At 30.1% G+C, this 27081-nt stretch overlaps 2 protein-coding genes across 2 annotated transcripts; one reads left to right on the top strand and one right to left on the bottom strand.

Annotated features, from left to right (window-relative positions):
- The first annotated feature begins 198 nt into the window (after positions 1 to 198).
- LOC128392550 (histone-lysine N-methyltransferase SETD1B-like) lies at positions 199 to 6192 on the top strand. The gene is given in 7 exon segments (XM_053352591.1): positions 199 to 438; positions 765 to 869; positions 1002 to 1272; positions 1361 to 2166; positions 2168 to 4714; positions 4848 to 5105; positions 5561 to 6192. Coding segments are annotated over 7 exon segments (4278 nt in total). The 5' UTR covers positions 199 to 321; the 3' UTR covers positions 5735 to 6192.
- On the bottom strand, positions 5901 to 26212 carry LOC128392631 (tachykinin-like peptides receptor 86C). Its single transcript, XM_053352687.1, has 5 exons — positions 24921 to 26212; positions 9328 to 9543; positions 9039 to 9189; positions 8149 to 8345; positions 5901 to 8072 (listed from the first exon to the last, which is right to left on the bottom strand). Exons 1-5 carry the CDS (start codon positions 25481 to 25483, stop codon positions 7715 to 7717), a joined length of 1485 nt encoding a protein of 494 aa, XP_053208662.1. The 5' UTR covers positions 25484 to 26212; the 3' UTR covers positions 5901 to 7714.
- Positions 26213 to 27081: the final 869 nt, after the last annotated feature.

A 27081-nucleotide genomic window follows, 5' to 3' on the forward strand; every position in this document is an offset into this window, starting at 1 on the left:
GAAAGAAAGAGAAAGAAAGTGAAAACGAAACGTAGAAATTAATTCTCTGTCTGTGTCTCTGTCTTTTCAATTCTATTCTCTTTCTCTTTGGTTTCGCTTTTTTTTGTTCTTCTCTTTTTCGAAAAAACCGCCTTAGTGTTAGGAGATATTTTATCGGATTCGTTTCGAGTATCGGATATTCTTTGATCGGCTCATCAATTGCACACTGAATGTGAATTTCTTGTATTTTTTTTTCTTGTGTCGATTTGTTGTGTGAATTTTTAGCCAATTTAATTAATTACCTCTTCTAATTATTTCCTTACCATTGATGGTGCTTTTATTATGGAAAAGCCTTCATCAATGGCTAATCATAAAACAGAAAATTGGAAATTAATTGTGGACCCAGCATTTAAAAAGGGATCTACTAAAGTTTACCGATATGAAGGTGTAGTAGCTGGGGTAAGTGGTTTTCTCTTTACTGATGTTTTCTTTTCTCTTTTTTTCTCTTTCTTTTTTTTTATTTTCTTCTTTTCTCATTCTACTTTCTCTCTTTTTCTCTCTTTTTCTCTTCTTCTCTATCACTTTTTTCTCTTAATCTCTCTCACATGAGATGAATTTTTATTTTAAATGTTCTTCCAATTTTTAGCCTTTTTTCTTCGTTAGGTTTCTTTCAATTTTCTCCTCGACCAAACAAATGGCTATTGATGGTCATACTTACATTAATCTTCTTCATTTGTTATCATGTCTTTTATCCTTGTCTTCTTGTTCTTTTTTTTCATTAACAGAAGGAATGTTTATATCCACCAGTTGTACCCAAAGATCCTCGATCCAAATTGAACATTCGATTAAAAAGCTCAGAGACATTTGAATACAAATTAACAAAGTTCAAAGTAAGAATTGAATCGCAAAGAGAAATTATCTCATGTCTAATATTTATTTTCTCTGGCTCTCACTCTCACTCTCACTTTCTCTTTCTCTCTCTCTCTCTTGTTTATTTTTCTTCTTTCTCTCCTTTATTTTAGATTGATAGTAATTATGTTGGTCCTCCTCCACCTGTAGAAGTTTCAATTTCAAATTTAAATGATAACGTAAAGGAAAATTTTTTAAAAGGACTATTGGAGCCATATGGTGAAGTTGAAGAACTTGAAATCTATTATCATCCCAAAAATAATAAACACTTGGGATTAGCTCGGGTAACATTTGCCAGCACAAATGCAGCCAAAGCTTGTGTTGAGAAAATGAATAATGAAACTGTCATGGGAAATATTCTCATTGTTTTTTATGATCCACATGGTCAGTATGACTTTTTTTTTTTTCAACTTTCCATGTAATATGTTTTTTTATATTTTTCTCTCTTCTTTTACATATTTTCATCTCTCAGGTAAAAAGATTAATCAACTTAAGGAACAGCATATCAATCCACCACCACCACCAAAACCAACTCAACCTCCAACTTCTAATAAACATTATACATCTAGTGGGACCGACATTGATGTTAGCCATCTCAACTCAAAACCATCAGAAAATTCATCTCTTCCTAGTGTACAATCATCTCATTATGGTTATAATTGTAAAAATAATGGCGCAACAATCCCTTATCCTGATCAAGCTGGATCAATGAGACCGCCGGATAGTAATTATCCATTCGGCGGTGGTAGTATGTCTTTTATTAATAATTCAACCGGTATGCCAAGCTGGGCTCAGGCAAGTTTATGGGATGCAACATCAAATGTTAACAATACACCAACTATCCCTAAAGGAAGTCCAATGAGAGAAAGTTTAGACTCAAGAATAGAATTGCTTCTTCAACAAAGGCATATCGGTTCAGCGCCAACTTTTCTCGGTGAAATTGGAGGTATGTCTGGTTTGGGTAGTCCTCCTTTCGATCAAACTGGATTCACACAAGAATTTACCCAATCATTTGGGACCAAATTGTCATTACATCAAGAAGACTCAAATACATCAGAACCCGATATGTTATTAGACAAAGCGGATTCTGTTTGTGAAACACCACCATCACCTTTTGAAACGGGAACGGCTTTCATTGAATGTTACAAAATGACCAAAGAAATTGATGCGGGAAGAGAACCTTGTTTAAATAGTGATGAAGGCGACGAGGAAGACGATTTTAACATTGATGATCAGGATGGTAATGCAACCCCACTTAAAGATGAAAAGTATAACCTCTAGTAAAAAGCGTTCAAAGATTAAAAAACTTCAAGCTGTAAAAAACCATGGTGGTGGAGATGATGATAGAATGTCTTTATCATCTTTAAGTAGCGGTGAGAAACTTCAAGTGACAGCTAATGAGCCTTCCATGACTTCAGGTATTGTTCATCACCCAATGTTCCCAAGTGAACAAGTCCAAATGATGGCCCGAATGGGTATTTGGAAACCCGGAATGGGTTCCGGTGTAATTGGAATGCCACCTACTGGTGGTGGTCAGCAAAGTTATTTTACTTCTGTTGGTTCATTCCATCAAACATTTCAACCTCTCTCATACCCACTAACCAATTTAGCCATAACACCTTCCAGACCTCCTTTTACTCCTTTTCCATTCACATCTTCAGGACTTTTTACCAGTTATCCGATCTCCGGTTTTTTAGCAATGCCAAATTCAAGTAACAACTTGGTCAACAACAAGATGCGATTGAATAACCATGATAACCATCAGAATCAACAAAAGTCAAATAGGGACGAAGGAAATTGGAAACAACGAAGATTAGAAGACAAGAGAAGACCTTTAACCCAACGTGTTTGTGAGAAGATTGTCCAAGAACTGAAAGAAATAATTGATAGAGATATTAGGAAAAAAATGGTTGAAAATACTGCCTTCCGAATGTTTGACAGTTGGTGGGATGATCACGAGAAATCGAAACAAAAAAGTCGAATCAAAGATACCTCATCAACAGTTACATCGGTAACAACAAATACCCAACCTCAGAATAACAATAATCAACAAGAAGATAAAAAGGAATCTAGTGCTATCAACTCTTCTTGGGCTGCAATATCAACTTTTTATGACAAAAGCAAGGAAATTAATACTTTTAAAATTAGTAATAATGCAGGCTTTGGTTTAGGCCTTGGTCTACGTTCAGTGATACCCAAAATGCCTTCTTTCCGGCGTAAAATGAGAAAACCACCAACACCACCACAAGAAGATGAAGAATCTCGAGATGCAAAAGTTGCTTCTGACGATGAAGATAGTAAAAAATCATCTGTTGACGAGGAAATGTACAAAAATGGAGCTACCGTAAGCAGTAATTGGAAGAAAAATCGAGCCGCTGCGGTAATTGAAGATGAAAGGCACGATTCGTCCTCCGATGAATCTGAATCTAGTCAAACAAAAGCACGAAGGCACCGAAGTCACAGTTTATCAAGTATCAGCAGTTCTAGTATGACTTCTGGGATCGCCAGTAGCAGCTCAAGTTCTAGTTCAAGTGATGAGGATGAACCTTTTGGTTCAGATTTAAGTTCAGATTCTGAGGTTTCCAGTGATGATGAATCAACTGTAGCCACAGATGAAGAGGGACCAGTGAAAATTAAATCCAAATCTAGTAATCGTAAATTGATCACATCAGAAGATGATGAAACTTCCTTCCAAGAGACTATTTTAAACAAGGAATTTAAAGACACTGCCAAACCAACAACAACAATTAGTAATAAACAAAAGTCAACCATCGAAGTGAAAATTGAACCTAAAAATGATCTTAGTAGACTTGAATTTGAAGCATCCGAAGCACTAGTTGCTTTATCTACATGTTTTAAACCATCCGGAGATAAATTACTTCATTCAGATGTTAAATCAAGTGAATTAGAAAAGAAAGATGGAAGAGTAAAAAGTGCAAGTGAAACCGATTCAGCTCCTGAATCTGAAAGGTTTGACAATTCAGAGGTCGATATGCCCGTTGAATCGGTCGCTTTTGATCACTCTTATTGTATTCGAAAAGGTTCTAAAGAGGTGTTGATAAAACCAAGTATTGATTCTGTTATTGACTCTGTTATTGACTCCGTTGTAAAAGGTCACGATGATGAAGATGATGTTGATATGGTTAATGATCATGTTTATAGTAAATCACATGAAAAGGCAGGGAAAAAATGGAATAAGAAAAAATCATCAACCACTACAACACCAGTGATACCAAGTGATTTCTCCGTCTTCCCTCGTGTTGCCTCTGAATGGCGTCGGGCAAAGCGTAATAATGCAAGTGAGATTATTGATTATGAAATTGTTGCCGATGATTTTATGGAACAAGTGAAAACTGTCTTTAAACCTAGAGAACCAATTGATGAGTTGAAAATATTATACGACTTTTTAACCAACGGAATTGATGCTGAAGATATCAACTATTTAAAACGATCATATGATCTTATGTTACTTCAAGAAGATTCAAGATATTGGTGGTTAAATGAAATCCATTGGTTTGACCATCCACCAACTGCCTGTAAAGACTCAGTGCCTAGAAAGAAACGTAAAACAGATGATAATCATCCTAAAGTTCATACAACGGGTTGTGCTCGAACCGAAGGTTATTATAAGATGACCAAAAGTGAAAAGATGAAGTATTCGTATCTCACCTCAACCTCTGTTAACGATGAGAAACAAAAAGCACTAAGGGTGCGAATGCCAACCACTCAACAGTCAACACGTGAAGCTCGTTCAAATCAACGAAGACTATTGGCCAGTGTTCAGGACGCTGCTTGGTCAGATCTTGTTAAATTTAATCACCTACAGGTATTAAATATATTCCTTACCTTATCTTACCTTTGAAACTCACAATCAATCTTACGATTTAAATTTCAACATTGATTTAATGCCTTTCTAACTCTCTCTCTCTCTCTCTCCTCTCTTCTTTCCTATATTCCAGTTCCGTAAAAAACAACTTAAATTTGCAAGAAGTAGAATCCACGATTGGGGACTTTTTGCTCTGGAACCGATCGCTGCTGATGAAATGGTCATCGAATACGTGGGACAGGCGATCAGGCCAATAGTCGCGGATCTAAGAGAAAAGAAATACAACGAAATGGGCATTGGAAGTTCGTATCTATTCAGGGTCGATTTAGAAACTATTATAGATGCCACCAAATCTGGAAATCTGGCTCGTTTTATAAATCATAGTTGCACTGTAAGTACAATTTATTACTCATTAATTGATAGTCTTGAAAAAATCAACACTGATCTTTTTTATCCACGAGGGAGGGGAAGAGTCATAAGTGATTAACATAAGGAAACATTAAACCCTAACAATTTGTCTGAAATTATTTTTCATTTTTCTGTTATCTAATCAGCTGACTGAGCTTTTTCATCATTCAGCCAATGAATCATTCATTTTATCATAAAGCTGATCATTTAGTCAAAAGATGGAGCCTTATTTAATTTTAGCGCGATAATTGTATTCTAAAAAACTGTAATTGTGTTTAAATTTATGTTATTAGGGAATTCATTTTTTACTTTTCTCAGTGTTAATTATATCATTTGATCATATTGATAATCATGGCTTATCAATTTACTTATAATAATAGTAACGTTTCTTTATCTAATTCAATTTTGTTTTTTTTTCTCTTCTCTTTTTCCTTACAGCCAAACTGCTATGCTAAAGTTATCACCGTTGAAAGTCATAAGAAAATTGTGATATATTCTAAACAACCCATAGAAGTGGATGAAGAAATAACCTACGATTATAAATTCCCTATAGAAGATGAGAAGATACCCTGTTTATGCTCGACACCGCAATGTCGAGGTTTCCTAAACTGATTTCTCTTAATCCATCTTCCTTTTACATCTTCTCAATCACAACAAAAGTACATCTCACTCTCTCTCTCTTTTCTCCTTCTTCCTCACTTTGTACTTTAAAAATTATCCTCTTCTCTCTTCAGACTCTCTCCACTCACACACTCATTCACATAAACACACACACACACACAAACGCTCCCTCTTTTTCTACCTCACTCCCAGTAAATTGTTTCTCTCCTTCTTTTACCCGATTCCCTCTCTCTCTCTATAAATATATATAAAATTCATTTGTAAACTCATCAATTCAAGCGACACAAAAAATTGTTGCATTAGTGAAAAAAGATAATATTTTGTAAACAAAAACAATTAATCAGTTATCATCAGCAACAAACAAAACACAAGTCCATCTCTACATAATAAACAAAACAAGAAAAAAAAACATCACTAATAACAATTAAGATGAAAAATCTAAATCAAAAGACTCTGATTTTTTTTTCATAATTTAAAATGTTAAAGTTTTGAAGATGAAAAATTAACCAAAACAATTAGCTCGCAAATCAAATGTGCTGGAAAACATTTAAATATAAAAGTTTAATTCTATTAACAAAAAAAAAACGATTAAGTTTCCATTTAGGTTAATTTAATCATCTGATTTATGGTTAATTGTTAATGAAGGAATTACAATAATCTTTAATCAAACACACAACGGGAAAACATTTAATCATTTGAACAACTGTACAAATTTGTGAGAACAATGAAAATAAATTGTTTATCTGGGAACAGAATTGAGGTTCGTTATTTAATCATCATTAACTTAATTGTTACCATCACATGAAAATATTGATATAAGGAAACAGGAACATGATATAAGGTAAACATTATCATGTGGATCACATAGGAAACCAGGAACCAGAATAAGATGTTGAAGTGATTTTAATACTTGATAGCAGATCAGAATCTCTCATGCTGGTTGAACTCTGGAGTTCTGGCTTCATGGTGGAAGATGATAATAGCAATGAATGAGAATTTTGATAAATGGAAGAAAAAATCATCATGAAGAGAGAGAGAGAGAGAAAATTGTAAAAGGCTAATACATGATAATGATGGAGAATTTGAAAAGTTGTATCAACAACCATGATGATTATCCCGATTTCTGGCTGGAAAAGAATCAAATGAAAATGGTAATTGATGTAATCGTAATTTGAACATTTACGTTTTTTGGTTCGAAATGAAAAATTCTGATCAACCAATCATTTTGTTGAGAACTTTTTCCTAAAACTGTAGGAATTGTTTTTCCTTCCATTGATTTGATTACCTGCGATTTTATTGATTCTCATTGAATTATCATGATACATAATAGATACACTTGTAAACCATTAACAGTAACAAAAGCCATTATTGATCATTGATTGTTAGTATATTATTTTCAGGCAACAATTTAATCTGATCACTTTAAGTGTAAAAATGTTGATATCAATCATTTCGATTGTATCAATAATTTAAATTTCACTTGAATCTGTCCAAATCAATAGCAAATAATAACTGTATTGCCAATTGATTTAATTGTTATGTACTATAAAAATCATATTTATCAATGACAATTGAATATCATCGTTTAATTGGATTAATCAGTGTCACTGTTACAATTAATATTGATGGAAAATCAAATCCAATGGTATTAATTGTTTACCTTTATCATTTGTGTAAATATTGATTATCATGATTGTTATCATCACAATTGATGCTTTATTCATATTCAATATAACAATCAACCATTGGAACTAAAATTAACCTGACAATTTAATCATGATAATCACATTACAGATAATCAACTTAATCATATATAACAATTATAAAATAGTCAACTATTAATATAATAATAAACATAATGATTTATTTTTGTACAATATGATTTGATTTAGTTTGTTGTTGTTGTTGTTGTTTTTACAATTAAATCATGTTTCATGTTAATCGTTAGCACAATAATAAAATTGATCATGTTCAGGGTGTTGAACAATTTGAATTTATCTCTGTACACCTCGGAACCATATCAATTGAACCATTGGTAATTGATTTAGTATTATTTGAATGGGTTGATCGAGTTGAATTGTTGGCATAATTTGATTGTTGCTTTTTATTACGATAATTTGAACGATAACCATTACCAATAACGACCCCACCAAGGCCGGTGGGACTTGTATTGGCGGTGTTATTGGTTCCACCGGCATTATAATTATTGGGATAGAATCTTTTTCCAGCAACTCGACGTCTCATTGACAAATTATTCCACTTTGAATCATATTGATCTTTATGATTAGAACAACAGAAACACAATATACTTTGGAAATATCGACGAAATCTAATCAAAAGTAAACAACAAAACAAAGCTAATTAAATGTCTTCTCTTTAACAATATTGTTTATCATCTTAATTACCTTCCATTCATTTTGTAATATATCACAGGATTGTAGATTGAATTGGACATTGCTAACCAATAGATCGCCAGGTAAATGTTTTGTATATTCTTATAATGTGATATTTTTGGAAAATGAAATATAATCAGAAAATAGATATGATAAGGTAACCAGCAGATGACGAAAATAAATACAACAGCAATTAACATGCGAACGATCTGATTAAATTGTTGGAAAATAGAAGAAGAAGAAAAAAATTACTTGTAAATTAAGTTTTCACTTCGATGATCAACTTGATTGAACAATTAACGAGTTTTCTATTAGATTTGATAACAATCAATTAACTTGAATTAATCGTTCTTGTTATAAATAAATTGTTACTCGATTTTGTTGTTTATCTTTTTTTTTCAGAAAAAACTTTTTATTTTACTTTCTAAGTTTCGAAGTCACGAATTTTTTTTCCTCATTGTGATAAGTTCAATTTTCATTAACTTTTTTTTTCTACTCTTCGATTACTCAATTAGCTGGTTTGCTGATTAATTGTTGAAAAGCAATTAATTGATTGTTTATTGTGTTATTACAACGTTTAAATATTAGATTATTGATAAAATGTTTCATCTAATCATGTCGATATTATTTCATCATGTTTCAGTTTAATCAGTCAATTGGAATGTAAATTCTGATGGAAATCTTGATTTTGTTTCCTTACATTTATCGTATGAATAGTCTGTGATTGCAATTAGCTTAATGAGATTATAATAAACATGCAATCTCATGATGGAAATGATTAAGATATTCAATCAAATTTGATGAATCAATTCAATGTTTCGTAACTTGTTGTTGCTATCAATTTGGTTATATTGGTTAATTGATTTTCTCCTCGTTAATTGTTACAAGTTAATGTTTCATACCTTTCTTTTGGCTTTAATTGCACTCTTAAGACGGTCAGTTATCTCACCGATACTTTGACCTCCCCAAAGGACAGAGATCATCTGAGGATAAGTAGCTGCCATTGTCATGACAGGCACAATGTAGGTTATCAAGAGGAAAACAATATTATACCTGAGAAAGAAATAAAAATAATATAAACAATCAAATTTACTATTAAATTACCAACAAGAAAAAGAGAGATGTAGTTATAAATAGAACTGTAATTTGATTCAGTTTCATGGTGATTTTCATGAGAAGGTTAAAACTTACACATAATCAGTTGAAGAGTAACCAGCAAACCCATCAGGCCACTTTAGTAGGCAAACAGTTCGTAGTGAACCATCAGGATAAATGTACGTTACCGTCAATGAGAATAATAAATTAGGCAATGAGATTATCGCACCGATAATCCAGATTAGATTAAGAATGATTAATGTCGCTCTTCTGGACATTCGTGAGCTTAATGGTCGCACAATAGCAATATACCTTGAGGGGAAAATAAGAGACAATTAGTAAATCGTAAGGAAAAAATAAATATTCAAATGTAAAACATTTCAAATTGATTGAGATTAGTTTACATTCATTGAACTCACAATATTCAAAGTAAACAAGGAAACTACAATTAAGTTAATTTGATTTCATTGATCAAATTTCCAACCCTAAATCTCAACACTTGACAATAGCTAATTGTCAGGATGATTAAATAATATCATTGACAATTGTTTTCCATTATGATTAACAAATGTGTTTACTTTTCTGTTGACAATTTAATCAAATTAAAAAGCCCAAATTTTGATTATACTAATTATTTAATCAACTAATATATTGATTAAAACTCTGTTTCAAAATCAAGGACACTCATGATGAAACATTTTAATTGTTATTATCAATACTTATTCATGATTAGCATTCAAATTGAAATTGTTGTTGTAAATTACTCAATAATCAACAATCAACAGATAATTGTAAACAATTTATCAACATTATTGGAAAATGTTGATATAAATTAAGTTTACTATTAACAATTAATCATATCAACATTTATTGTTCAGTGGTATTGAAGATACTTGGGAAAAGGAAAAAGGAAAATATAATTTACTCATATTAATAATAGAGGGAAACAAAGAATCGGTTACCATGGTTACTATACAGAATTCATTGATAAAAAGGATTCAGTTGAGAAAAATATGAGAAGAGGAAGAAAAAAATATCAAATGAAAATGAATTAATCTATTACTTAATTAAGGTAAAGAAAATACGTTAATAAAGTTAACTGATTAACTTATTAATCAATGGAAAAGATAATTATGCAATCATGTGTCTTTGTATTACAATTACTTATAAGAAGATAATTAATTGTAATCGGAAGTGTTTAAGATAATTAATCAAATCAGATTAAGTTATTAATATTAATTCTGTCTGGTTATCCTTTTTTTTTACCAGGATTTCTGATAATATTTATTTCCGCTTCCTAATTACAGATAAATATCCTTTTACAATGAGCTAATTAACTTGATTGTATTTGTTTGACTTTAATTACAATTAAATTGTCTACAAATCCTTTGAGATTATCAAGGTTACAATTTAGATTACACAATTGGAAGGTTAATTGTTTAAGTATCAATAGCATAATAAGAAGGTCAGAACAGTTCTAAGATTCGTAAGGTTAAGGTTTCTCGAAGACTCGAAAATGTTGAGAGAAAGTTTTTTTCTTCTCGAGTATTAATCCTTTCGAGTGACTGATTAACAATGAATAATGTTCATGATAAAATCTGTCCAATCAACGAATTGAATCAACTTGTTTTTCTTTTGCCTTCACCATGATGCTGATTATCATGATGAAATTATGATAAAAAGTGACTGAGTAAATATTTTATCATCATCAAGTTCATTATCAAGAAACTTTTACTCAGTGTTATGATGAATTTCATGTAGACTTTTGTTGAACTTTTTTTTTTATCAAATTTTGACGACACATTTGACTAATCATTTTGATGGCAATTGATTTGAAAAGTTTAACTTGTGATTTATTTTTACACCTTAATCACTATGATGAGAACGTGATTAACCAGAAAATCCTGAGATTGGTGGTGTAAATAAAAATTCTGGTGAATTAAAGTTTAGATTTTCAGTTATATTTACATACATGATGATACTTGGAGAAAATTATTCAACTGGATAACTGAACAAATTTGAAACTTTATGTTTATTATTGAGATTCATCATCAATTATCCATTGGGAATAAATATAATATAATATAATTCTCTCCATATGGTTCGAGAATCTTTTCAACAACTTTTCAGTTGGAACTTGAACTTTTCGAAAAGTTCAATCAATATTGAACTTCTAAAATAATAATAATAACAAAATTTAAAAGAAAAACACTTAATCCGATTTAGTGATTAAGATCTCAAGTTAAGTCAATTAAATTGAGGAGACATCATTTTCTAATTAAAATGCTAACACTACAAATAATTGATTAGATTTTCATTAACCATCACAATTAATTGGATGAAGAATATCAAACTAATTTGATTATTTATTAAAGTTCAATAAGTTATCATCAAATTTTCAGCATCTTTTTTGTTTAAAACCAGAAAATGAAAGTACGAAAACTTTAATCAAAAATCAAATTCTAAAACTGATTTTTGAAGATTATCATGATTATAATGAGAAACTGTCACTTTCACCACCTTTTATTTCAGAATTGATAAAAAGGGATAAAAGTTCAGACAGTTATTGAAATGGTAATGATCATGAAAAAGGTCAAATCAGATTTCAATTATCATGAAAACTGATTGAACAAAATACAAGGTGACCAATGGTGATTGGTCAGCAACTAGATACTGAATATCTTGAACCTCTGAAGTATCATAAGTACATGAATTTATATATTTATAAATTTCTTTCGCAACAATTTATCCGAATTCAAATTACTTTCTCTCTCTCTCTCTCTCTCTCATGGTATGAACATTTCAAATTGATATCACAGGTAATACAATTACCATGGACCTTGAAATGTTTTACTGGTCAGTTGGAGTAAATTGGGTTTCTCAAGGGTCCAAAATAAGAAGAGAATAGAGAAACTTATCTTCTCCATGATTGAAACTCTGAATTATCATGATTCAAGTCAAAAACAGACCATATCCTGAATTCTGTTGGACACAATAATCCATTGGAGGGAGGAAAAAAAACCGATTTAGTTATTTACTTTCATATTACATTATAATAATAATAGTAACACTTGAGATCAATTGAGAATTGAAAATGATAATATCACTGAAAGATACTTTTCCTGATCAACTTACTCTTATTCCCATGTAAGTTTATTGTTCATCAACATCATATCCTAATAACCATGAAATGACCTTCAAGTAAATAATATCAAGTCAATTTGATTTGCTATCGATTAAGTAAAATGTTGAGATGTATTATAATAAATAATACTCGATACGTTTCAAGCTAACAATCTGTAAGATAATATTTATTATCATAACGATATAATTGTAATCGTATCAAGATGAATCATGATAAAAACTGAATTTAGTCAATCTCAACTAATCACAACTATTAGCATGGTAACAATAAGGAACAAGGTTGACCAGCAAATCTATTACATCATCATCATCATCATCAGACCATTTCTTGTATAAACACAAACTGAATCCGTTTCAATGTTTCAGTTCAGAATTTGTTTCTCATATCATCAACTTTATCATGTTCAACAAAAGCATCAAAAATTGGGTAAGAAAAGGTAGTTGTTGTAATATATATTATCTTTTGTTGTTACAGAATAAAATTCCGTATGGAATAATATTGTCTCCAGAATTGAACAAAGAATACAAAGCTTCGGTATTCAGTTCCAATTCAGGTATTACATGAGCTCATGGTATTTCAAGGTAATAGTATTAACCTCTTGCCAGTAGACAGCAAAGTATTTTCAAGCATTGGTGGTTTTGGATATCATGTTATTTCATGGTGAATGCTAATTCGTCTGATTTACTTTTTTTAGCTCCAATAATATTATAATATTGAATTCTGTAAATAAATATTTTTTTTTATAATTGTTCATATCATATTTTTATCTCTAGCATTTACCAAAACAAAGTATATTTTTATATATATCATTCATGGTAAATGCCTGAGATCTGATTGACTGATTCATGTTTTTATCTTGGAATCATAATATTAGTAGAAAATGATTCTGATAAAATATGATGACACTTATTCAGTTAAAATAACAAATTGATTAGGAAAAGTATCTCTGGTTATTATTTTTATCAACATTCTGAAGAGATTCTGAAAGATTTCCGGACATCATGTTGATCTGAAATTCATTTTGAAAAGGTTATGTTCAATGTCAAATTAGAGCTTATTAACTTTCACCTTGATTACTTTCCCATTCAATTTCCATTCAGTTAATTTATCATGAATCAGGGTCACTCGGTTTTAATAGTTTTCCTTTATCTCATGCAACTTGAGTGACCAACAATAATCTTCACCTAAACCTTGAAACTTAATCTTACCTGAACTCAGAGTAAACATAAACTACACCCATGTAAGGATATTAAACTAATCTCAAGGTAAAAATATCTCATACATTCATGAATTCAGGTAATCATTTTTTTTGCTGAACTTTTTCATATTGAACTTTTTTCTTACTTCGTTACAACAACAATAATTTCAAGTTTACTTCCCTCAACTCCCTGTTCAGGGAAGGAGAAGTTGATAAGGAATAATAATAATTTCCATGGTTAAATTAGAATCAGAAAAATATTATTTACAATCATCATGGTAAAGGTAAGAAAAGACCACGATGCTGAATGGGCAGAAAAAAAATCTGATCGATTCATGTTGAAACTTATATTCATTCACCATGATTATTATTTGGAATGTGAAAGTAAATATTGAATTTGAATTGATGATAAAGATTATGAGATTAACATGATAATGTGAAAAGACAAATAAATTTCATGGTGATCATTTCAATGGATTGAATTTGTTTACCAAATATCCTGTTTGTTGAATATCATTGATTCACAAGTGATTATTATCGTTACGAGTATTCATTCACCTCTCATGGAATCTCAAATTACGCTGAGATTGTTATTTTCTGTGGAAACGATAATCTTAAAGTCTCTCCATGTATTCAGCAAGCTTTTCGAAAAGTTCTGAGAACTTTTTTTCTGCTTATTTTTTGTTCGTTTTGCTTTTTTTTTCCTTTGCTTCTTTCTTTCTTATTATTATCTTGGTTATTCAAGTTACCATCATCATCATCATGATCAGAATTAACTTTCAGAATTTAATCCGCAATTTCATGTAATACTTTTCAAGGTGATAAAAAAAAGTTCATAAATATAAATTCAGCGACAATAAGTAGCTCAGAGATGAAAAATTTTCTTTCTCCATTTGTATTAGTTAATAAGTCTCATCTGAATTTCAAATGAAATCACAAATAATTTGATCGGTATCAATCCCAAGAAGATCATCATGTTATATTTCATATGAATTCTCAGTGAGGAAGGAAAAAAAATAGCATAACAATTTAAATAAATTGTTCATGTAAATCAACAAGAAAAAAAGTTTCGAAATTACAAAATTCCGATTTGACTCTGAATCGATCATGTTAATAAGTGTATCGACTTTTTTTCAACAGGTATTTCAATCATCACTTGAGTTGAGATTCGAGATGAAAAAAAAGAGTCTCAAAAGAGTCTCTTATGAAATCTTACATTTCAAACATGATATTCAGACTCAGAACTTTTATCCAGCATCGGGATTGCATTTACCATATAACTGAATAGGTAAAAATTGGTGGAAAAGTAAAGTGGTGATTGAGCTTGAGAAATGTTGGCTTCTCATTGGAACCTCATCACCTTCTCATGGTCATGAAAATGAACATCTATCAGACTGAATTTTACAATAATCAGCAGAATCCATGGGAACTTATAGACGGAATAAAATTCAGAAGAAAAAGAAGAAGAAAAAAGTTCAACCCTTTGGTTACCTTGTTGTATTCATTGTCTCGTTGTTATTGTTATTGGATATTTTCACCCTGAAATAACAGGATCAAATTCAATCTTCAATTAGTCTCAGCGTATTCATGTGATAATAATTTTTGACAGAAAAATTTTGGCGATGTTGCAATTACCATGATAAGAGAAAATCAAATGGAAATTGGGTTCATACTTCAAAATGATCTGTAAATATGTTGAAAGTAATGATGATTCTCTAGCAAATTTCATGAGCTTTTATCAGAAAATCCATTAGAACCTTAGATATAGTGAAAGTCATGGGGGATAAAATTTCATTCCTGAAAAAAAGCTCTTTAGATTCATTGTTACTTTCATGATCATACTCTGAATAAGATGAATACAAAGTATTATTGTTTTCATGCTCGACAAAGCAAATGCTACAATACCCATGGTATCATCAGTGTTTAATTGTCATTTTTATATTATTAGAATAAAATTATCCCCATGTAATAATAGTTTTTAATACTTTTCTTATTATTACTCTCAACATGGATAATCGTACCTTGGATTCAGACTAATTGTTGATTCTTCAAATTTAATTTATTCTCAGATATTACAATTGTTTCAAGCAATTTTTAATCTGATTCATCAATTCTCAATTCAGGTTAACAAGATTTTCCATGTTGTTCATTTATGATTCTTAGATTCGTCGAGCAGAAATTCATTTATCTTTAATCGTCCAATCCAGGGAATTGATTAAATTTACTGATTACCGGTGATTATTATTATTATCTTTGGGCATCTTCAATTATGGTTACAATTGTCGTTGAAGAAAATGATACAGGTCAAATTCATCATTTCCGTTTCCGTTTCTCATTCTTAACTTAAGAAAAAGAAGAAGAAAAAAAAATAATAATAATGATAAAGATTCATCATCAACGGAAATGAGGAAAAAGCAAAGTTCTTGAATTGAATTTTCAGTTCATTTCCTTTAGTAATAATTCATTTCAAATCAATTTGATTTCTGGTTAAATGATCACTTAAACTATCATATCAATTAATTAAAATCAGACTAGTAATCATGATTAAGGTTAATTGTAAAAGCAAAGAGTATGAGACAAATCAATCTCTGAATAAAATTTGATATAATCATCTGATGATTACCATCATTGATGATTAGATTTCAATCAAATCAAAGTATCAAATATCAGCTATTTAAAGTTAAATTCAATCATCGCAATGATTAATGTTGTAATTGGGTTAATTGTTTATCATTAAATTGAGCTTAATACTGAACTTTGAAAGTTTCCAGATGAAAATTACTCAGTTGAAATGAACTGATTAACTGAGAAATAAACAAATAGCAAAATCGTGTATCAGTTTGATGGATTAAAATGAATTAATCATTTTCATCTTATGATAATCATCATCATCATCATCATCATCATCAGGAAACAATTCCAGATAATGATTAACTGGTGTCTCCATGATTCCATCATCATGGATTTTTCATCTTCAATTACAGTTGCAAGTCTTTTTTGCCTTTGTCTCCCATAGAGACTGTTGATAAATTGTTCAGTTTATATTACGAACTATTAATCTGATGTTTTTTATCATTGGAAACACAAGAAACCTTTTCAGTTACGATTACCATTGTTTAAGCTTCTTTGGGTAAACAAGTAACTTAATCTGGGTCAGTAAGGGTCAATATGATGCATCACACTAGTGACCTCTTCATCTGGATGGTCAGTTTCATGAAAGTATATGTAATGTAAAGTCAACTTTTGGAAAGAGAAACCAAAGGATAAGAAATCCTCTTTCTCATCTCTTTCTTTATTTTCTTTTTCTCTTTCTTTTTCTCTTTCATTTTCTCTTTCTTTTTGATTTAATTTCTCTCTCTCTCAACCTACAATTAATTAACTAATTGTTGCCAAACATTTATTGTTATTGTTGCTGTTGATCAACAACAACAACAACAACAACAACAAGTCAGTTGGTTACTTGATTAGGATGGTGATGGTTAATTAATTAATCATGTTGATGATTAATTAAAATGATTTCTAATTAATAAAGATTTAATTGTTTAAATTGGATTGAATTTCAATTAATAAGTTTTTATTTCAGCATCGATTGGTTTATATTTCCAAGGAAGTGATTAATTGGAATTCATATTCGGTGATAATTTCTGATTGGAAATATTTCTGTGAATTTCTGGCTGAAGCTTCATATTTTATAAGTCGACAGGATTATCATCTGTCGGTGATAATCCATTGATTAATTCTTTTCTTTTGGTGATCAATTAATTGATTGATTATCAATTGGAATCAATTGGAATCAACCAAACCAATCGCTGACCCAAACACCAACTCAATCGCTGAACCAATTGCTGAACCAATTGCTGAACTAATCGCTGAACCAACCAAACTAAACCAAACACTGAACCAAACACTGAACCAAACACTGAACCAAACACTGAACCAAACACTGAACCAACCATTGAACAATATGATTACCACCACCAAGCTAGTCACTGGTTCGAGAGATAATTCTCTCTGATTTCTCTCTGCTAATCTTTCACTTCACCCGCTGATAGACTTTAATCCACAGCCACTAAATCCATTTATGCCCACTGACCAACGCTGTTCACCATCTGAATCCGCTACCACCAACACTTTACCTTTTCCTGTTCCATCCACTATTGTCTGTTGTCCACTGCTGTCCATCCTCCTGTCACTGTAGTTGCTGTCCACCCATTACCACTGACCTGTTTCTGTCCTTCCATCTCTACTATCTTCTCATTACTATCCATTGCTGTTATCATTATCCATCCATTGACTCTGTCCATCTTCATACTGGTTCACCTTGATAACTTCGGTCCACTTTCATCATTGACATCAGTAACCACTAACAACCTTTGACCTAAGAGTAACTGGATATAATAACAAACTGGTGTTATTATTGTTACTCCAACTGCTGATTTCTTATAATCAACTAATAATTCATCCATCTAATCACATTTGCTGCTGTAACCAATCGTCCACTGAGAATCATGTCCTTTGATTCAAATGCTAAACTGCAGTTTCCCGATCGCTCAGGTGACCAAACTGTCGATCCGCTGATTAATTTCACCAGATTGAAATTCCACCAATGTGATGATGTTGATTATTACTGTGATTATAAGGAATATTATTCTCTACTCGCTGGATTATCTGAGTCAAATGCTGTTGCTTTGATGATTGAGGACTTGACATTTGAACTTAAACTATTTTTCATTGGTCTTCATGTGAAAACCTATGAACATTTTCGTCAAATTATCAAGACAGGTTATCAAACATTATTCGAACCAATGAAGTCACATCTTCAGATGAGGATGATGATATTCATATTGAGTATATTCATGAGAACTGTTCACCACCTTGTCTTCTCAAGACTCCGAGAGCTCCATGTTGGAAATGTTACATCGCTGGAAGACCAACACAGTTCCATTGGTATGATCATTGTCCCTTCGCTGCTGATCAAGAAGACCAAAGTACCAATGATGATCAAGCTGATACTCCCGCTGCTAATCAAGTCCATCAAACTGGTGATGAGATTGATTATATTCAAATTGACTGAATTATGCTGATAATTCCCTCCGTTTAATCATAAGGGTGGGGATGTAATGTAAACAACTTTGAAAGAGAAACCAAAGGATAAGAAAACTTTTCTCATCTCTTTCTTTATTTTCTTTTCTTCTTTTCTCTTTCATTTTCTTTCTTTGATTTAATTTCTCTCTCTCAACCTACAATTAATTAACTAATTGTTACAACATTTATTATTGTTATTGTTGTTGATCAACAACAACAATAAACAACAACAAGTCAGGGTTACTTGATTAGATGGTGATGGTTAATTAATTAATCATGTTGATGATTAATTAAAATGATTTCTAATTAATAAAGATTTAATTGTTTAAATTGGATTGAATTTCAATTAATGTTTTATTTCAGCATCGATTGGTTTATATTTCAAGGAAGATTAATTGGAATCATATTCTGATAATTTCTGATTGAAATATTCTGTGAATTTCTGGCTGAAGCTTCATATTTTATATATATTCATCTAATAATAATAGTACAATATGAAGGTCTAATTGGTACTATTAGAGGTTAAAGGGTATGAGAATTTTTTTCAGAATCATCTACTGACCCTGCTAATGGTCATTTCCTATTTCAAGTTCAAGATTAATCTTAATCGAACTGTGATTTAGAAGGAAACGAGAGAGAGAGAGAGAGAAAAAAAAATAATAAAGTAATTGAAAAGATTGAGAGTTCGGAGAGAAAAAAAATGTTCTTTTAGAACAAAAAGTTCTCTCTCCTAAACTAAATGACCATTCTAATGATATCATTACATATATTTTCCTATCCTAGTGGTAGATGGTCAGTTTGACTGATGATAGATGTGATTTTAAGTGACCAATGGGGATTGTTCAACCATAAGATATCATCTCAATCGTTGAAGCTTGAATTGATTCAGTTGACTGATTGATTGAAGATCATTTAGAAAATTTTTGTTTTTATTAAATTTCCAAGGAAAAATTTTCAAGATAATATTTAGACTTAAAAACAAAATCTACAAACAAAAAGTTCTGATCAAAGTCGAACTTCGTATTAATCAGAATAGATTATTGTCTTCATGTCTCATTACTTTTTCTCATGGTGATGATTCTCTCTCTCTCTCTCTCTCTCTCTCTCTCTCTCTCTCTCTGAATAAAGAGAGATCCAATTTCCTAATCATAAGAATGACAATCTATTGTTGATGGATCAGCAATAGATTGTCACCATTTAGATAATCACATTATAATTATACACGTTGATTGGGTAATCATTTTGTTGATATCTGCTAATTACACGGTTCCAAAGTGGTGATAATATAACATTATTATCATGCTATGGCGTTTCCTGAATAAATGAATATCAAAGCTCAGTTCTGATGAGATGAAAGATATTGACTTCAACTTATTGGGAAAAGAATCCAAATTTTGAGAGTAAACATTTTATGAATCAATAGATTTGATTAATAATCTAATCAAGTTGACGATTACACGATGACTATTAATCTGAATCCATAAGTAATCAACTTGTTAATCATTATTAATCATGATGAATGATTTTCTCTTCTATTTCTATGAGATTCATGAACTTTTATCGAATTGAAAAAAAAGTAAAAACAAAATTTTCTCATCAAACATTTCGTTCAGATTTTCATCTCTACCATTGAAAATTCAACAGAAAAATCCTAATCCTTTCATGTAAACATCTCAACAAAGATACTCATGAGATTATGTATCTCGTAAATTCATATGAAAAAACATCATGAAACAATGAACATTTGTCAAGGTTGAAAATTTCATTCCATGAAATTTTGAGAATCATAAGTTAACATTCATAGTATTTAGTGTTAGCTTGAGTTGTTACATTATTTTTTTTTCCATCATATGACATTTTGGAACAAAAAAAAAGTCCAAACAAAAATCAGGCAAACAAAGAGTCAGAAATTTCATCATCATCAGAATCATCATCTATTGTATTATCATGATATCTCATCATGTAGCTACTCCTACCAACAATTAAGGGTTGACATTTACAGTTGACAAAACTTTTATTACTCTCTCTCTTCATATTTACATGTAAAAGTTTATCGGTTGCTATTGTTACTCATAATATGATCAATTCTAGATATCAACCAAGCTGAATGTTAATGTACAATAATATATATACCTAATGATGAACAATTTCCGTTTTTGATAATAAAACTATTATTTATTACAACAAGTTCCAAGTCATTACAACTCATTTACCTATTGAACAAATAGTTTAACCATAAATAACCCGGAAGTGAATCATTACTATTAAGGTGTAATATTATTGTTTCCAATATTTATTCATATAATATTTCATCACTATGAATAAATTATGAAACCTTTCATGATAATATTGTCTAAAAAAGTTACAGAAAAATATTAACTAATATAACTGTAAACTCAACATCTATCAATATGAATAATAATTTTATCATTAAGATATTTACAAACTTTTTCAAATTAGTATTCAAGTAAATTGCTGCATACTAATTGTTTACTACTTTTCAATGATTTATTATGATTGTCATGGTATTCATTGCTGACCCGAGGGTATGCTGAAAATATTAATGCTTCATTGGTATGAATTTAAAATGAATCTAGAAAAATAAATTGTTACAACTGATAGTTTATAAGAAAAAGTTATAAATAAATTGTTGGGAGTGAGAAAGAAACTCAGTTAATCCGGTTAACTCCTGATTCAATCAAGTATCATGCTCACAATTAACTTTACAATTTAATAACTAATTTATATTATGGATTATTAACCATTAGTACTAATTATTAATCGTAATTAGAAATTGTTACGTTAATCATTTATTACTGTTTGTAAAGTGAACTTTTTTTCCCATTTCTCTAATTAATTTACCTTTTTTCTTGATTAATTAATTTAGATTCAATTCTGAGTTACAGATAATATTGATTATCTTGATATTAAGCAATTGAGTTTGTTTTTTGTTAATATTTGATTGATGAAACTTATCAAATTAAGTTCAGCTCTCATGATGATAATGAGAGATTGATTCAAGTTTTTTTTCAGCTAATTCTGATTCTTCATTGGCAACAACTAAAGATTCATCAGGAGCTTCCCCTGTATTATAAGCAATATATTTTTCATGAATAGTAAATGATAATAGCACTTGAACTTGTTGAAAATCAATTTCAAGCAATTGTCGTGAAAAAAGAGGTTCAGTTTCAGAGGAAGAGGAAATACTTAGGTGATTTTGTTAATGATTTCGAGGAAAAAATTAATAACCTGATAAAGATAAAGGGAAAGTCATTGATTTTCTTACAAGTTAACTGATGAAATGATTAATTCATAACCATGTTTGAGCTAAATACTTTCATGAAAATTCAGGATCAACAATTGTATCAACTAAATTGATATAATATTTCATGATATTGTTCAATATTTGGCTTACATTATCAGCAAATAGCTTCAATTGCATGGGTGCTTACAACAGAGCTTAATGAAAGTTTCAATGATGAACAATTTCAATTTCAAATGAATTAATATTATCTGCTGATGGTGTTTACCTGAGCCTATTTAGATAATACCTTTATTTGTTGTTTTACTTTAATCGTTTATGGTTTGGTGATCAATTAATCAACTTGAAATTCAGCTAAGTAACATTTATTGATTGCTGTTAATATTTAAATTTAGATGATAAATTAATGAGGGATATTGAAATTACTATTAGTATCAATAAAGAGATACTTGTATTAATATTTACAAGGGATAATATTAAATGTAACCCATTAAATTGTTTTTTAAACAATTAAGGATTAAAAGTGAAATAGGATTAATTTACTTTACTATTAAATTTTTTCACTCACATGGTAATCAATTGGATCGATTGAAAGTTTAATTGTACTGGAAGACAAACAATTCTAGTAATTAACTGGTAAATATCAATAATTTACAGGTAACAAAATCTTCAGGTAAAAGTTATTTATTCAGAATGAGTTGTAACTTTTTTTTCCCTATCGATCTAATAATATAAATCAGTTGATCACGATTGAGAATCAATTTTTTTTTACTCAATAAAAGTTCAGTTTTGTTTCAACATCATGTTATCATGTATTCAGATAATCATTTTGTTTATATTGTAAAAGTTTTCTATCAATTTGAATTGAAATTGTTACTTTTCAATAGTCTCCAGGTTGATGAGTATTTTTCCATGGGTTGGTTAATCTATAAGAGGATAAAGTTGAGATTTGGAAGGAAAAAAGTTCTGTTAACTTTTCTCAAGTTTCAAGAACTGATTGAAAACTTTTTTCTCCACCCTGGTAATATTATAAACATCACATGATTATGTGTATTCATGTAACGTTCATGATGCTGTTAACATTTACAATTGACTCACACTCGGATTTTAATGATGATAATGATGATAAAAAACTGATGATAATGATATAAACTCTGCTAATGATCAATAATTTTTTTTGATCATTTCATGATAATCATAATCATCATTATGTTAAAAAGCTCAATGAATTTTTCAGAATCAATAGAAGCTCAGTCAGATTGTTAATGTTTATCCATTAGACTCTCAAGCTTATCATGAATTCTTGAACAATCACCTAGTCAGATAATAGATAATATCAAAGCACGATTTTCATGAGAGCGAAACAAAAAGTTCTGAAACTTTCTTATCGTAAAGGTAAATGAAAATCTTTCACTCTTCAAACTTCAATAATACAGATAATTACATGGTGGTGGCCATGGTGAATTCATGATACAATTTTTTGCTTCTCCCATATAATTAATTAGATTTAAAGTTTCATTTACAAATGAATTTCATCAAGAAAATAGTTTCATTGAATTAGAATTTTTTTCTGATAATTTCCATATGATAATCTGCTCAGTTCCCTTTGTAAATTCATTTAACTGTTGATGATAATCATGATAACACTTGACCAGAATAATTAATTGGCCAACAAATCCGATAAAATTAACAATTAGCATTTCAATTACCAACCATTAATTGTTGTTGCTTCAAACGAAACATTTATCATCAATTAACTAATCTTGTTACTGTTGATTACAATTGATTGTTGATATGTTTATGATAACAATAGAAACTCATTAATTGTAAATCAAATTAAATCGCAAATCTGATCAAAAGCAAAATATTTACACAATCAAAATCTATGATTAGATTAATTAATGTATCATTTAGTTTTTATCAGGAAAATTCAAACAATTTAAACCATTGTCATTACTTGATTATCTAAATTGTTGACGTTGATTGTTCAATTTGTCTAAAGGGAAAAATGAAAAACCTTTCCTAATTTAAATAGTTAGTTAGTTAATAGTAATTTCCCCTAATCATATACCCTCAGGGCTATTAGACAATTTAAATATTCAACAATGATGATCACTTGAGAGTGACACTTAATTACTGATTGTTGATTAAAGTGATCAAATAAAGTATTTGACAAAAATTTTAAATGCTATTGGGTGAAAACGGTTAATCACAATTAACATGCTATTCAATTGCTGTTTAGATTTGATTACAATATTGAAATTGTTTTCAAGATAAAACTGTTTTGTTTTGATGTTTTAATTAAACACTTTGTCGTAATTGTTGCATCATCTTAATTGTCCTCATCACTTTCAATGAATAGATGCAGTTAATAGTTGCAATTAGCTTTCAACTTGTATTAATTTTTGATGATCTAGAGGACTGGTGATGACAATGATTAAGAGTAGCAGGAATTGTTGACACTCCTTTGATTAACTATTGATCAATAAATGTCACAACACTTTCTAACTTAATCATCAACATGCACAATCTAAACTGGTGAAGTTTATGTAACAACAATCGGAGGAAATGTTCATAAAGAAAAAAAAAGTTCACAACTCGAAAGAATCGAAAAAAAAAACAATTTTTTGACAAGAAAAAGAAGAAGAAAAAAATATCGAACAAAACAAGTTCGATTCTTATTTTTTTCATGTATCAAACTCTTTGATAATACCAAATATTATTTTTAGAACTTTTTGAGAATCTATCTTAACGATTAGATAATCTTACTAATATTGATAGTAGATTATCGTGTAATTATTATCCTGAGAATATATTAATCAATTCGAGAGGAAGAAAAGTTCTAATGGGCTATTTATACGTTTTCGATGAGACAAATTTTCTCAACTTTTTCTTTCCCTCAGAATTTTAGTGTCAATGTATTGACAGAAAAGTTTATCACTTAATTCTTACATTCTAGTCAATGGATTAGATTTTTTTTTCTCGAAATTAATACTCACCTATCAATACTCATAACAGTGAGGATAAAGACCGACGAGAAGACCGTTAGATGGGCCACGAAATTATTGATCGAACAGTAAATTGTACCAAAAGGCCAATGTGAGTTCAACATCCATGTAAAGTTGAATGCGGTGTTAAACAGAGCCATTAATAGATCGGCAAAGGCCAAATTGAGTAAGAACAAATTGGTTATCGTTCTCATTCGGACATGGGCCAAAATTATCCAGATAACGAGAGCATTTCCAATCACGGTTGTGGTTATAATACCGGTGAACAATAATATCCATATGATTCGTGCCCATGGAACCAAAATATAAGGTGCTGATCCGATTCGTAGTTTTAAACATTCAACCAGAATCCGAGAGGTGGTCAAGTTAATTGTCGCACTTTTGATTCCACTGTTGAGCCAAGTACCATTGTCTTTATCACTGTTTAAATTAATTAGATCATTACTAATATCACTTGCACTTGTAACACATTCAGTTACATTTGACCAGAAAAGTGGATCCGATTGATTGTAAAAATCAACTAAATTATAAACTCTGGAAGTTGATTCTTTCATAATTAAACCTGATTATTGAAATTATCAAAGGTTGTTGATGATAAATTGTAACCAAAATTCACATAAAATCAGTTAACAATTTATAATCAGTGTAACTTTATTATGATTACATGATGATAACGATAAACATTATGATTATTGTTTAGCTTTGACGAGATGATCATTGAAAGATTAAATTGTTATTGGTTAATTTGTGGCTTTGATTGACAATTAAAGGTGAACAATTTTGTTTCAATCACGTTTTTCACTTGATTGTCCGTTTTTCACACACAATTTAGATCACAACAGTTTAATTGTAACAATAAAAGGTAAATACTTTAATTCTGTTTCCTTCTTGTTCATCAAATTCACATCGTTCATCATCCTCTTCATCATCTTGTTCATCCTTGAAATTGCTCATTGAGAATTACAAAGGAAAGTTGAATGATGGAGAAAGCAAAGAATCAACTTGATTAACTAACTAACTTGGTTGATTATTGTTTCTTTCTGATTGTCAATTAAATCAGTGTGATGAACATGAAGATAACATGAGAAGAAAATTTTTCCAACTTTCTCTCTTCTTCGTCTATACTAACTAAGCTTCTGAAAACTAGTTACCTGAACATTGAATATAATAACTCACTCCTCATGTGCAATCGCTCCCATTTACGATTCTGTCTCATTCACTCACTCATTCACTCTCTCACTCTCCATATCGTATTGAGCGTTAATCATGACATATTAATATTTTCATTCATTTTCTATCTCCCTGAAGGGAAATTTCATCTTATCTCTCCTATTATGAAAATAGATAAGATTATTATAATGAACAAGTGAGACAAATTAACATTATCATGAAGATTAAGATCTTCTCATTGATTCTGATGAAAACTTGAAGTAACTTTTTCCAATTAAATTGATCCCCTTGAGGCGATTGAGATAAAATTAAGAAGCTCATTGTAAAGTTAATACTTTTATATTGAATAGTATTTAAAGTTAATTAATAACGTATGTACCTTTTTTTTAACGATAACTTTAATTGTCCGTTTAATTCTGTAAACAATTTTAACAGAGATTATGTTTTAATCAAGTTTTCCAAAAGGTTCTCATTTCTTATTATTATCAATGAGAAATTATATTGAATTTCAATACACACAATCAATGGATAAATTTTGAACGAGTTGTTATTTATAGTACAGTTCATATTTCGATAATAGTTCAGTTTCGATAGACACAAATGTAATAACTTCTAGTGACATCTCTAGGAGTTTAAATGTGATAGAATTCCAGATTCTATTAGTATCATATATGATAGAATCATCCAAATTTATTATTCTCTGCAACTAATAGGAGATTAATGTTTCTTTCTCGTAAGACTTTCGATTGAAAATTGATATCGGTCCAAGGATCAAGCATTTGAGTGAAGTTCAAAGGTCATTCTGGTCGTTTCACTTCTATTGATTCAATTTGAACATCGAAAATGTCAATAACTTATCCTAACTGACCTTGAATCTTTGGCTATAGTAGATAGAATTAAATAATTGATCTCGTGTTTGAGGTTCGATTTTTACTCTTCTCTTAATTGAGATGGAAAGAACTCGATTTTCACTTGGAACTTT

The sequence above is a fragment of the Panonychus citri genome, unplaced genomic scaffold (assembly GCF_014898815.1).
Source record: "Panonychus citri isolate SS breed McGregor unplaced genomic scaffold, ASM1489881v1 Contig00011, whole genome shotgun sequence".
Taxonomy (NCBI): domain Eukaryota; kingdom Metazoa; phylum Arthropoda; class Arachnida; order Trombidiformes; family Tetranychidae; genus Panonychus; species Panonychus citri.